Here is a 13262-nt window from a genome sequence, read left to right on the forward strand (position 1 = left end):
CTATCTGAAATTTGTTTTACACAAAACGCTATTCTTGCGGGGTATATGCATCTGCGGGTTATATGCGTATGCGGGCTATATGCGGGAAAATACAGTACTTGCAGGATGCGCTCTGTTCCACGGTTATAAGAACAGGGTCTGCATCCGCTCTGCATGCAATACGGCTTCACTCCATGGGAAATGAGAAATAATAAAGTGGATAACGAGCCTCATCAATGTACTCTGGTACGTGCAAGATTTGAGATTTTGGCATAGCAGAATAGTGGTTGCCCTTGATCCCGGATAGCTCAGGAGTATGGATTTTCACTTTCATAGTAACAGTGCAACCTTTAAAAATACATCACAAAAAATGTATTCGCTCTATAAAGAATACCAATGAGGTTATACTGCCCATTCGGGAAAAGTTAAATAAACCACTCATCTCAACAGTAAAATCAGTATTCCTTTACAATACTGGGTGGCATCTACAGGAATTATCAGTAATTTTTGCAAGAATAAATCATTACTCAACAATGATTGTGGGGCACTTGGCTCGCTCATTGGTATTTGTATTGACAAATGTGCCACCCCTCCCAAACAATCTAGTGTCATTCAGTTTATTCGAATGTATGTTGAACTTCTTTCGCACCGCACATAGCCAACTGTGCTAATCGGAGGTGCGGGAAACTAGTTCAGATATTTTGCCATGTTACAGGCTTCTAATGAAAGCTTGCACAAGGGCCGAGGGATTTTAGGCAAAACATGTTATGCAAGTTCATCCAGAACACGCGTACTTTCCCCACCGGTGAGACATGCACCATTGATATTATTACACATAACTAAAATAACCCACACAAGTCAACATGATATGGAGGGGATTGAGGGCCACGGCGAATGGCCTTTGTTAGCTATGGCTGGTTGTACCGACTGTATAAAGTCCGAGGGCCATCTTTCAAGTAAGGGACACCATGAGCTACCAGTGCTCCTGGACCTCATTGACATGCCAGTTCTGCATACTATGGCCAGATTCTCCATTACTCTACTAAAAACGCACACACGCGCGCACAATTAAAACACGCATGTCACCCTCACGCGACTCAAAACACACACACACCTTCCAGCCGATGCCAGCCTCCTTGTAGTAGGGGAAGTTGTCGCAGATCCACTGGTAGATCTCGCTGAGCGTCATCCGCTTGCGAGCGGAGCTGTTGATGGCAAAGGTGATGAGGTTGGCGTAACTGTAGGGCGGCTTGCCGTCCTTGCTGCCGGTGCTGCAAGCCTGCGGGCTCTCGTCGGGCTCGGACGAGGAGCGAGCCGCGCCTGCCGGGGAGCCGGGCGTTCTCCGAAGCGTACCCGAGCTCGAATCCGAGCCAGAGCCGGCGCCGGAGGCCGAAGCGGAATGCTTGGACGCGGCGGCGGCTGCAGCAGCTGTAGTGGAGCGAGAAGAGACAGCGGTGTCACAGGCACACATACGCGGAATCTACGCTCCCAAGAGGATACTGGAGACGTATTATTTGGCTGTCAAACAATAAGCTAATGCTGTCAGGGTAAAGGAATTGTCCCAGCCTCAGTGTCTACTGCAACATGTATGCGTGCAAACAAACGTGCTACATTCAGCATGTGAAAGTCACGCCTTTTTTTATTTGTAAATTCACTTGCACGCAATCCAATACTTAAATGACAAATTGATTATTTATTTTACACATGCTTACGAATGAGCAGTCTGTTAGTCCACTGTATAAAATTACAGCAACAGACATTCTGGAATCCAAGGCATAGCCCAGAACCCATATTTCAGATTTTTTTTTACATTCCAAACTGATGTCTACTGCACTGAATTTGTTTTACACCTCCCACAGCACAGCAAGTACAAGGCTACTTGAAAATTAAATTAGCTGAAGGTGTGAGAAAGCCATGCTGTAGGCTAAATAAGCTAGTTTGTAATTTTAACTGTATGACATGCGTTAATCAGAATCGGAAGTTTACATCCTGAATAATACAATACGTTGCATAGCCATTAGTTGTGCATAAATATAATCGCAAAATTAATTTGTAAATAAAATTGAATTGTATACTGGCCTGATGATTTATGTATGGAACAAAACATATTAAGGTTAGCAAAGCTTGCAAGGTGAATTTCATTTAGTGCTGGGGTGCTCAAGGGGGCACCAGTGGACACAGTGGCCAAGGTGATCTAAAGAAGAATGTTGAATTAAGGTGTTGAGAGCTAAACTGGGCTAATTGTGGTGCATGTGGCGATACGCAAAATACCGCCGCCCACCACTTCCTGCTGCTTGGGTGGCAAATTATGATACAACCATCGTCATAGTAGAAGAGGACTCCTTTAAAATATATAAACTGGAACGCCAGCCAATTAACAGATACTCCCATATATTAGGGGATTCGTCGGCTGTATCCTTATAATGGAGGAACTCCAGATTTAAGGATAACAAGACTTTCCCAATTATATATATATCAATGAATTGATGTGTACCAAGAAATGCAAGAGCAAAAACGCATACACACGGATGCACAGGGACTCGCACACAGAAAATTCATTTTCATAGAAAAGTGGTGCAAGTTACCAATGTATGCTTTCTGTAACTGTAAAGCTCAAATACAAAGGTGAAAGTATATACGTGCACTTGCACGTGAAAGTGGTTTTGCTTTTATTCGTGAGAATGTGAACCTCAGGAAGGACAGACAGAATAATTCCAGGGCAAAGAAATAAGCAGCTTATCATCTCACTTCAAACAAGACTGTTCACTTTGGGGGTCTACAGCATAGCATCCACAGACCCCTAAAAGGGTTCATTGTAACCCGAAGGTTGATCTCTGATTTGAAAAAAACTGATTAACAGATGTTCAAACTATGCAAAATACCAAATGACACGATGACAATTAAAGTCCATATCCAGTGTACAGTGAGGGAAAAAGTATTTGATCCCCTGCTGATTTTTGGACGTTTGCCCACTGACTAAGAAATGATCAGTCTATAATTTTAATGGTAGGTTTATTTTTGAACAGTGAGAGACAGAATAACAACAAAATTCAGAAAAACGCATATCAAAAATGTTATAAATTGATTTGCATTTTAATGAGGGAAATAAGTATTTGACCCGCTCTCAATCAGAAAGATTTCTGGCTCCCAGGTGTCTTTTATACAGGTAACGAGCTGAGATTAGGAGCACACTCTTAAAGGGAGTGCTCCTAATCTCAGCTTGTTACCTGTATAAAAGACACCTATCCACAGAAGCAATCAATCAATCAGATTCCAAACTCTCCACCATGGCCAAGACCAAAAAGCTCTCCAAGGATGTCAGGGACAAGATTGTAGACCTACACAAGGCTGGAATTGGCTACAAGGCCATTGCTAAGCAGCTTGGTGAGAAGGTGACAACAGTTGGTGCGATTATTCGCAAATGGTAGAACTACGCATGTTACAAATGTTATAAATTGATTTGCATTTTAATGAGGGAAATAAGTATTTGACCCCTCTGCAAAACATGACTTAGTAATTGGTGGCAAAACCCTTGTTGGCAATCACAGAGGTCAGACGTTTCTTGTAGTTGGCCACCAGGTTTGCACACATCTCAGGAGGGATTGTCCCACTCCTCTTTGCAGATCTTCTCCAAGTCATTAAGGTTTCGAGGCTGACGTTTGGCAACTCGAACCTTCAGCTCTCTCCACAGATTTTCTATGATATTAAAGTCTGGAGACTGGCTAGGCCACTCCAGGACCTTAATGTGCTTCTTCTTGAGCCACTCCTTTGTTGCCTTGGCCGTGTGTTTTGGGTCATTGTCATGCTGGAATACCAATCCACGACCCATTTTCAATGCCCTGGCTGAGGGAAGGAGGTTCTCACCCAAGATTTGATGGAACATGGCCCCGTCCATCGTCCCTTTGATGCGGTGAAGTTGTCCCGTCCCCTTAGCAGAAAAACACCCCCAAAGCATGTTTCCACCTCCATGTTTGACGGTGGGGATGGTGTTCTTGGGGTCATAGGCAGCATTCCTTCTCCAAACACGGCGAGTTCAGTTGATGCCAAAGAGCTCCATTTTAGTCTCATCTGACCACAACACTTTCACCCAGTTGTCCTCTGAATCATTCAGATGTTCATTGGCAAACTTCAGACGGGCATGTATATGTGCTTCCTTGAGCAGGGGGACCTTGCGGGCGCTGCAGGATTGCAGTTCTTCACGGTGTAGTGTTACCAATTGTTTTCTTGGTGACTATGGTCCCAGCTGCCTTGAGATCATTGACAAGATCCTCCCGTGTAGTTCTGGGCCGATTCCTCACCGTTCTCATGATCATTGCAACGCCACGAGGTGAGATCTTGCATGGAGCCCCAGGCCGAGGGAGATTGACAGTTCTTTTGTGTTTCTTCCATTTGCGAATAATCGCATCAACTGTTGTCACCTTCTCACCAAGCTGCTTGGCAATGGTCTTGTAGCCAATTCCAGCCTTGTGTAGGTCTACAATCTTGTCCCTGACATCCTTGGAGAGCTCTTTGGTCTTGGCTATGGTGGAGAGTTTGGAATCTGAATGATTGATTGCTTCTGTGGACAGTTGTCTTTTATATAGGTAATAAGCTGAGATTAGGAGCACTCCCTTTAAGACTGTGCTCCTAATCTCAGCTCGTTACCTGTATAAAAGACACCTGGGAGCCAGAAATCTCTGATTGAGGAGGGGTCAAATACTTAGTTCCCTCATTAAAATTCAAATCAATTTATAACATTTTGACATGCGTTTTTCTGGATTGTTTTGTTGTTATTCTGTCCCTCACTGTTCAAATAAACCTACCATTAAAATTATAGACTGATCATTTCTTTGTCAGTGGGCAAACGTACAAAATCAGCAGGGGATCAAATACTTTTTTCCCTCACTGTACACAAATCACCACACGCTATTGAGCCTTGTACTGTAATGTGAACATTCGAATGTTGCTACTGTACATGCATAACCTGCAAATACATTGCAAATATGTATAATTGGTACTACACGAGTTATCCTGGTGATAATAAAAACAAATGATGCATGTCAACGGCCTCTCACAGGCCTGATTCATCATCATTAGGCATTGTCTAGCCACTGTAGGACAAAGGCCCCCCCCCCCCATGCCGTCGCCATCCCTCAGTCCTACAATGCCATAGCCCATCTCACTCCCGTGCATTAAGCGATCTAATTGCTCTATTTCTGCACAATCCACCCCCTCGCGGCTGTTCTCTTTTGGCTGCTATTCCAACAACGCTCATCCATTCGTCATCATTCCTTCTATAGTCTTGCCCAAGCCCACTTTACTTTTCTTCATAGTTAATGTGTAATGGTCATTCATAACAGACACGGCAGACATCAGCCAGCTGTGAAGGCACTTGGCCTTCTTCTTGGACTGAGTTACCACCACTTCTGCATCCTGTGCCACTGATGCAAGTCATTTCTACCCCAGCCAAACAACAGCTGTTTTGGGCATTCAGTTGCTGAGCAAGCAGGCTGCATGATCTTGCCATCTCAAGCTTCGTATCCGCCTAAGATAACTTGTGTCAATTTGTCCATATCTATCCGAGATGTGGGCTGCTTATGTACTTCATGCTTATTAAACCAAAGACAAGCGAAAGAGCAGTGGCTAGTCTAAACGTCTATAACTGGCTTGTGTGGTTTTGCAACACAGCCTGCGTCTTCGCAATAACATTAAACATTTTACTTGAATAACTGTCCAATTTGGAGACAGCCAAGCCCAGAATGCACCATTTCGCACATTGATGAGATATGGGATTTCCTTCACCTCTCGCAATAACCACCCAAACCATTCGTGAAGGGGTGGTGTGAGATAAGTCTTTCATTGCATCTTGACATGTGCCATGCTTTTTTTTATTGAGTTGGCAGCAAAGACTTGTCCATGGCCAACCAATGTAACAAGAAAAGCATGGGATGTGTTAAGACTGCCCAGAGAGATCAGGGGAAACTGTTCAAGAGGAGCGGACCACTACCACAATTTAAATCAAAACAAATACAATGATTACCTAGAAATACTGTTGATCATCGATTATCCGGGCGCACCATTATCTGGCTTCCAACATTACCTGGCGGTCCCTGACCGATCTGGCGAAACTGGCATAACCGGTCCAAATCTGTACCAGTCCGGCGATCGTCAAACTCATGTAGTTGAAACAAGAGCGTAATACATACATCACCCCATGGAGAGTCTTCGAGATTGGAGTGATAAGTATGGTACAGTAACTTTTTACAGTATATTTGTCTACTTGTATGTTTATTTATGCAAATTTCAAAGAGTACACTCATTTAAAAACACAAAAAACAAACAAACACTTCAAACATGTTATGCAAGAATGTGCAAAAATAAGCTATTTTTAAAAATGTGATTCTCCTGCGTTTTTGAAAATCCAGCACCCACTTCCCCCCCCCCCCAAAGCCACCGGACCATCGATTATTTTTTACTTTACCTTGCAACACAGCCAGTGGATGTTGGCACACATTCTTTGAAGTGGCATGCAATGGTACAGTACTCGTGTTTGATGTAGACATTTAGTAGTTTATGTTGTTAAATTGCTTAATGCTGTCGACCAGTTGACAAAGACTCCAGTCACTCTCTTTTCCCCTCATATGTTGCCTTGTTTTAATATTAAGCAAAATAATAAATCGACAGACACTCTGACATGTAAACTGCACAGACCTTATAAAAATGGCCAACATTCACATTTGCAAGCCTCTTAATTGATTTTATACTTACGAATCGTATTATAATAAGAATTACTTTTTGACACTCGTCATCTGTCGCTTAAAAGTGCACAAACCACTTGTTTTGAGGAGCGAACAGATTTGATTAATTGCCCGTCCACCGCTGTGCCTGGGGCATGCCGTCTAGAGACGTGCATGTGTTCTATGCAGAGGTGGGAAACCAAAACCGCTTTGGAGGGGTAGCCAGTGAATGAAATCGGTGGAGGGGGAGGAGCTGTCATCAACACCGAGGATTCACACTGCACACCACTCGTCTTCACATTGGCATTGCACTCGAGGCGGCACATTTTTTTTTTCTTTGGGTCTTTCGGTAAAGTCAACGTCGATGGGTTCAAAGAAAATAACAAAAAAACTACGGCGTTTCGATCGCAACACACGCGGTCGTCATCAGGAAAAGGGGGGTTTAGCTTCTAAAAGGCAAACTGTTTATAAAGGCTTGAAATGGGTGTAGCCCAAATGTCAGGAATGTGAGCGACTCGATCAGAAGAGCCTTCTTGTCTCAAAGTTTGTTAAAAGATCTAATAGTTGTGTGGAAATCCTCCCCATAGGAGGCGGTTAAATCTTGACTTAAAGCTTTCGTGACTGTAAGAATTCATATTCTTTTCCTGATGACGACCGCTTGTGTTGCGATCGAAACATCGTAGTTTTTTAGTTATTTTCTTTGAACCTATCTACGTGACTTTACCAAAAGACCCAAAGAATATGCAATCCTGCAGTCACGAAAGCTTTAAGTCAAGAGAGGCCACATTCCTCATGCTGAAGATGACGACTATGCTGCACATGTTGATTAATTTACTACGATTTTATCGGGAGCAGTGCCCATGCAAATATAAAACAGTGATCACCTATGCAAGCGGAACTATATAATCTGCGGCGGTGACACGCTTCCAAAACTCAAACATTACAACGTTCTGAAAAAAATACAAAATATTATAAAGTTTGACATCGCAAAAAGGACTCGACAAATATAGCTGAACGTCATCATTTAATAATTTCTGGTCAGCCAATAACCTGACAGATTGTCAATATCACCCTGCATGTGCTATCTCGTCAGATCTCAGAACCTAAGCAAGGGTGCCACGGTGGCGAGATGTTAACAATCTATCTCGTCGAATACACAAGAGGTTTGTGGGCTCGATCCCCACCCTGACGCCTGTATATTTGGAGTGTGCATGTTCACCACACGGTCACGTGGATTTTTCTCTGGGTCGTCCGGTTTAACCCTCGACATTTAGAAACATGTGTTTAGAGTATTTTGCTGCAATTAATTTCAACATAAGCTACTTCGTTAAGCTATCATTTGTGGCCAGGTCGCTTGTGAAAAAGAGCTATATCGCTCAGTGGGCATTACCCGGTAAAATAACAAATAGTTTAGTTTTACAAATAGTTTTAGTTTAAATGGAACTGTCTAGGAATACCAGGTCTTATAGTCTTGCACATGAAGGTATCCAGGGAGGTGGCAGTATGGCAATTGAATCAATCTGTGTGGGACTTTAAGCATGGGTTTTCTTCTGGAACTCAAGTCGCTTCACACACATGGCATATACTCATTCAAGGAATCGACAAACATATCCATGCAGGACCTTCCTGAAAGTCTTGCCTCTGCTACAATTTGTTGGGTAAAGGGCAATATTATATCTGTGTAGCACGATTATTAATGTTATACGAGAGTTTTGCCTGTTTTGTCAATAATTAGTATCATTGTTAACTTACTTCATATTGAAATGTTAATACTTTGATTTTATTTCAGTGCCATAATACTAACTGAAATACTTTAAAAACAGTTAAATAGAGTTCAATTAAGTTTCTATAATAGTTCTATATAGTGAATGAATCTTGAACCAGTCCTGTAACCAAGAGCATTCCCGAAGCATGGTGAAACTAAAACCACATTACAAAACGAGCCCCATAACTACCGATTTGTTTCCTGGTTAATTCATATTTTTTCTCCGGCTCTTGTCCCAAGTCTCCCTTGCTAAAATGAACGCTGTGGTTTTGGTTAATATTACTCTTTGGTTCTTTCGGTAAAGTCACGTAGAAATAGAAAATAATAAATTAAATAATAGCATACGACGTTTCGATTGCAACACAAGCAATCATCAGGTACAAATGAAAGAGAAAATACAAACCTAGTAAACTTAGAAATATAATGCAATACAACACAGAGTCGGCGAACATAACAGTCAACACCCTAACCTGGTTGTGATTACATTCTTCCAAAGATTGCTAAATTTAAGAGAGAGATAAAACACAGAACCGGAGACACATAGGCAGACACATAAGCAGAGAGAGATAACAGAGAGAGACACACATAAGCACACAGAGAAACAACGCCTCTGTGTCGAGGCCTTAAATAGAGAGAGGGTGGGGGGGTAGAGAAATTAGCATGTCAATGAGAGACCTGGCGCAACTGCAGGAAGCAAGAGCAACAAAACGAGGGGAGCCAGAGAGAGAAAACACACTAAATCAAACAAACTTAATAAAATTTTGAAATATAATGCAATGCAACACAGAGAGTCGGTCAACACAATTAACGCATGGCCTGGTTGATTACGTTCTTCCAAAGATTGCTAAATTAGAAGTTAAGTGTGAAATGTGAGAGAGAGACAAGATACAGACACGGAGACACAAAGACAGACAGTCACGAAAGCACCAAATCAAGTTTGGTTAATAGTCTCACATGAACTGCTTTTCACATGCATTTTTTGGTGTAAAACTATTCTAACGCAAAAAAATAGCAACAACTTGGTTGTTACTTCATTTAATATCTGTGGAAATTACACTGCCAACACATGAATTTGGACCTCTATACGACTGCAGTATAATAATTATTTTACATGTTAATGTATGGTTATACCAAACAGCCTTTATACAGTTTTTGCACTTACAAAATCTGAAAGCACTATATTATGCACATGCGTATGTGAATAGGCTACATAAAGCACTGTACATGTATAGATATTTTGGTAATAAACAGATTTCCATGCTCTCAGGTGGCGACACCACTTCTCAGCATCAGGACTGACCCTGCTTATCCACGGCGACAGGGCCTAAAGGCACACGAGCGAGAAGGCACAGTGTACCCATGAGATCAGAGCCCAGTCTGTGAAGCCAGGCTGCAAATACAAGCAATGAAAGCTGATATTATTCATCCACGTTAAAAAATCAATAAACGCACCGCCATGTACAATAACGAAGAAATTACATTTTTATACCGATGCCTGTTCATTTGGACACAAGACATTCGCAGGCCTCTTTAAACTGGCCCAAATTGTAGCCTTCACGCATGAAAATAAAAATATTCTTAAACAAACGACATGCACGGATTAAGTGCACACCCTCCACCGACATGTAACGTCCATGTGGTGCCACTGCTCCATTACTGGTGTGATATTTATATACTCATTGGAACTTTAACCAAAAAGGGCCATCCTCCTGGTTCACCACAGTGGACACCTATGCAGTGTACAACACGTGTCTGTATATACAGTGAGGGAAAAAAGTATTTGATCCCCTGCTGATTTTGTATGTTTTCCCACTGACAAAGCAATGATCAGTTTATCATTTTAATGGTAGGTTTATTTGAACAGTGAGAGACAGAATAACAACAACAAAATCCAGAAAAACGCATGTTACAAATGTTATAAATTGATTTGCATTTTAATGAGGGAAATAAGTATTTGACCCCTCTGCAAAACATGACTTAGTACTTGGTGGCAAAACCCTTGTTGGCGTTGGCCACCAGGTTTGCACACATCTCAGGAGGGATTGTCCCACTCCTCGTTGCAGATCTTCTCCAAGTCATTAAGGTTTCGAGGCTGACGTTTGGCAACTTGAACCTTCAGCTCCCTCCACAGATGTTCTATGGAATTAAGGTCTGGAGACTGGCTACGCCACCCCCCGGACCTTAATGTGCTTCTTCTTGAGCCACTCCTTTGTTGCCTTGGCCGTGTTTTGGGTCATTGTCATGCTGGAATACCCATCCACGACCCACGTTCAATGCCCTGGCTGAGGGAAGGAGGTTCTCACCCAATATTTGATGGTACATGGCCCCGTCCATCGTCCCTTTGATGCGGTGAAGTTGTCCTGTCCCCTTAGCAGAAAAACACCCCCAAAGCATAATGTTTCCACCTCCATGTTTGACGGTGGGGATATGTTCTTGGAGTCATATGCAGCATTCCTCCTCCTCCAGACACGGCGAGTTGAGTTGATGCCAAAGAGCTCCATTTTGGTCTCATCTGACCACAACACTTTCACCCAGTTGTCCTCTGAATCATTCAGATGTTCATTGGCAAACCTCAGACGGGCATGTATATGTGCTGTCTTGAGCAGGGGGACCTTACGGGCGCTGCAGGATTTCAGTCCTTCGCGGCGTAGTGTGTTACCAATCGTTTTCTTGGTGACTATGGTCCCAGCTGCCTTGAGATCATTGACAAGATCCTCCCGTGTAGTTCTGGGCTGATTCCTCACCGTTCTCATGATCATTGCAACTCCACGAGGTGAGATCTTGCATGGAGCCCCAGGCCGAGGGAGATGGACAGTTCTTTTGTGTTTCTTCCATTTGCGAATAATCGCACCAACTGTTGTCACCTTCTCACCACGCAGCTTGGCAATGGTCTTGTAGCCCATTCCAGCCTTGTGTAGGTCTACAATCTTGTCCCTGGCATCCTTGGAGAGCCCTTTGGTCTTGGCCATGGTGGAGAGTTTGGAATCTGATTGATTGCTTATGTGGACAGGTGTCTTTTATAAAGGTAACAAGCTGAAATTAGGAGCACTCCCTTTAAGAGTGTGCTCCTAATCTCAGCTCGTTACCTGTATAAAATAGACCTGGGAGCCAGAAATCTTTCTGATTGAGAGGGGGTCAAATACTTATTTCCCCCATTAAAATGCAAATCAATTTCTAAAATTTTTGACATGCCGTTTCTCTGGATTTTGTTGTTGTTATTCTGTCTCTCACTGTTCAAATAAACCTACCATTAAAATTACAGTCAGTGGGCAAACGTACAAAATCAGCAGGGGATCAAATACTTTTTTCCCCTCACTGTAACTGGTTACACAGGTGTACTAGAGAATGCCGACATCAAGTGAAATAGCTGCAGCATACAAAAGTACTCTTAGTACGTGATTATATTTCAAGTAAAAAAACAATAGTTAAGTAGAGTGCTGGTGGTCACTTTCAATGTAATATTTAACATTTTTTAAAAACCCTGGAAAAATAATCCACCGACTTGTTTTGCTGCAACAATACTAGCTGGTTATTCACGGCTGTACCACTCTACAAACTAGCTCCAAGCCGCAGGCATTAATAATGTATGCTAAGAATCTTAGGCATGTCAGCTTGACTGAGTCTAGGGCATTGACACTAAACCCGAAGAATCTTTAACGTGTCCAAAAACCATTCTCTCAGTATATCAGCAACTGTCTCATAGTTTTCGATACGTGCAGCCCTGAGCTTACCTTATTTAATACTGTGTGTGCGCGCACGCTTCAAGGAAGTTTTGCTCAGCGTGCTATTACAGCATTTCATTTATGCATACAGTAAAACCTCGTTATTTTGGTATCTGATCATTCGTAATTGGAGATAATTCGGCACGGCTGCAATTTCGGCATATATACAGTATCAGTAATTCACCAGGAGCCGAATTTCCGTACCAAATTGTAAAATTTCAGCACACACGTGGAGCGACGCCGCACACCACGACCAAAACAATAACTCCGTCAAGTGGCGGCGTGCGTGATGAGCGTTGGTGCAAAACCTGTTGCTTTGGACTTCACCTTGTTTATGCATTCTGTGCAAGCCAACCCTCTAAGAAATGTCATCTACACCTACATCAAGACGTAATGGAAAGGGACTGAAGTAAAATCCCTTAGTCTGCGAGATAAATCCAAAGTTTTAGATACAATTCATGCAGGGTGTGTTTATGCGTATGGTCTGTTTAGAGTTTGGAAAACAAATTTGGGAAAAAAATATTGGGGCAGGAGGCACTGGAAAGCACCATTGTACATAATTCGGAATATTCGATAATTTGGCAAGGCTAGAGCCCCATGTGTCGAATTAATAAGGGTTTACTTTACAAGACTATTGCACGAGTGTCTTCTTACTGATAAAGATAATGCCAGTCTTAAAGGTGATGACTAAAGGATGTTCAGGTCCGCTTGTTTTGTGATGAAAGTCGTATTTGTAAAACATATACTATGGAAACACGCACCTCCACAGGGTTAAAGCAAACAAAAAAGACGTCTTGTACCTCCAACCCTCTCACAACCAAAATCACAAGGTTGCAGTGCAGCATAAGAACCGGCTGCTGGTACACACCAAGTAAGCGTTTTCTACATTTAAACGTAAAGCTTAAAGTGAACAGAAAGTGTTTTATTGCCATCAACAATAAAGATGGACATTTCAGTTGGGATGCTGTCCTTCAGGATTTGTAACCGTTTACAGTGAGAAAGTGTTAAATGGACTGTAAATGACAATCGGGTTGAGATGATGCTGTTAATGCAGCACCTATCAAGAGAAAAACGGTGAGG

At 42.5% G+C, this 13262-nt stretch overlaps 1 protein-coding gene across 4 annotated transcripts in view; it reads right to left on the bottom strand.

Moving 5' to 3' along the window:
- Positions 1 to 13262, bottom strand: part of FOXJ3 (forkhead box J3) — a 61884-nt gene that overhangs the window by 27450 nt on the left and 21172 nt on the right. For all 4 annotated transcript variants that reach the window (XM_076069238.1, XM_032965575.2, XM_076069239.1 and 1 more), the window contains one exon: positions 1094 to 1407. In XM_076069238.1, the coding sequence (XP_075925353.1) occupies positions 1094 to 1407 (314 nt within the window). The remainder of the gene's footprint in view (positions 1 to 1093; positions 1408 to 13262) is intronic.

This window comes from Petromyzon marinus, chromosome 2 (genome assembly GCF_048934315.1).
Source record: "Petromyzon marinus isolate PM22_M1 ecotype Great Lakes invasive population chromosome 2, UKy_Petmar_22M1.pri1.0, whole genome shotgun sequence".
Lineage (NCBI taxonomy): Eukaryota > Metazoa > Chordata > Hyperoartia > Petromyzontiformes > Petromyzontidae > Petromyzon > Petromyzon marinus.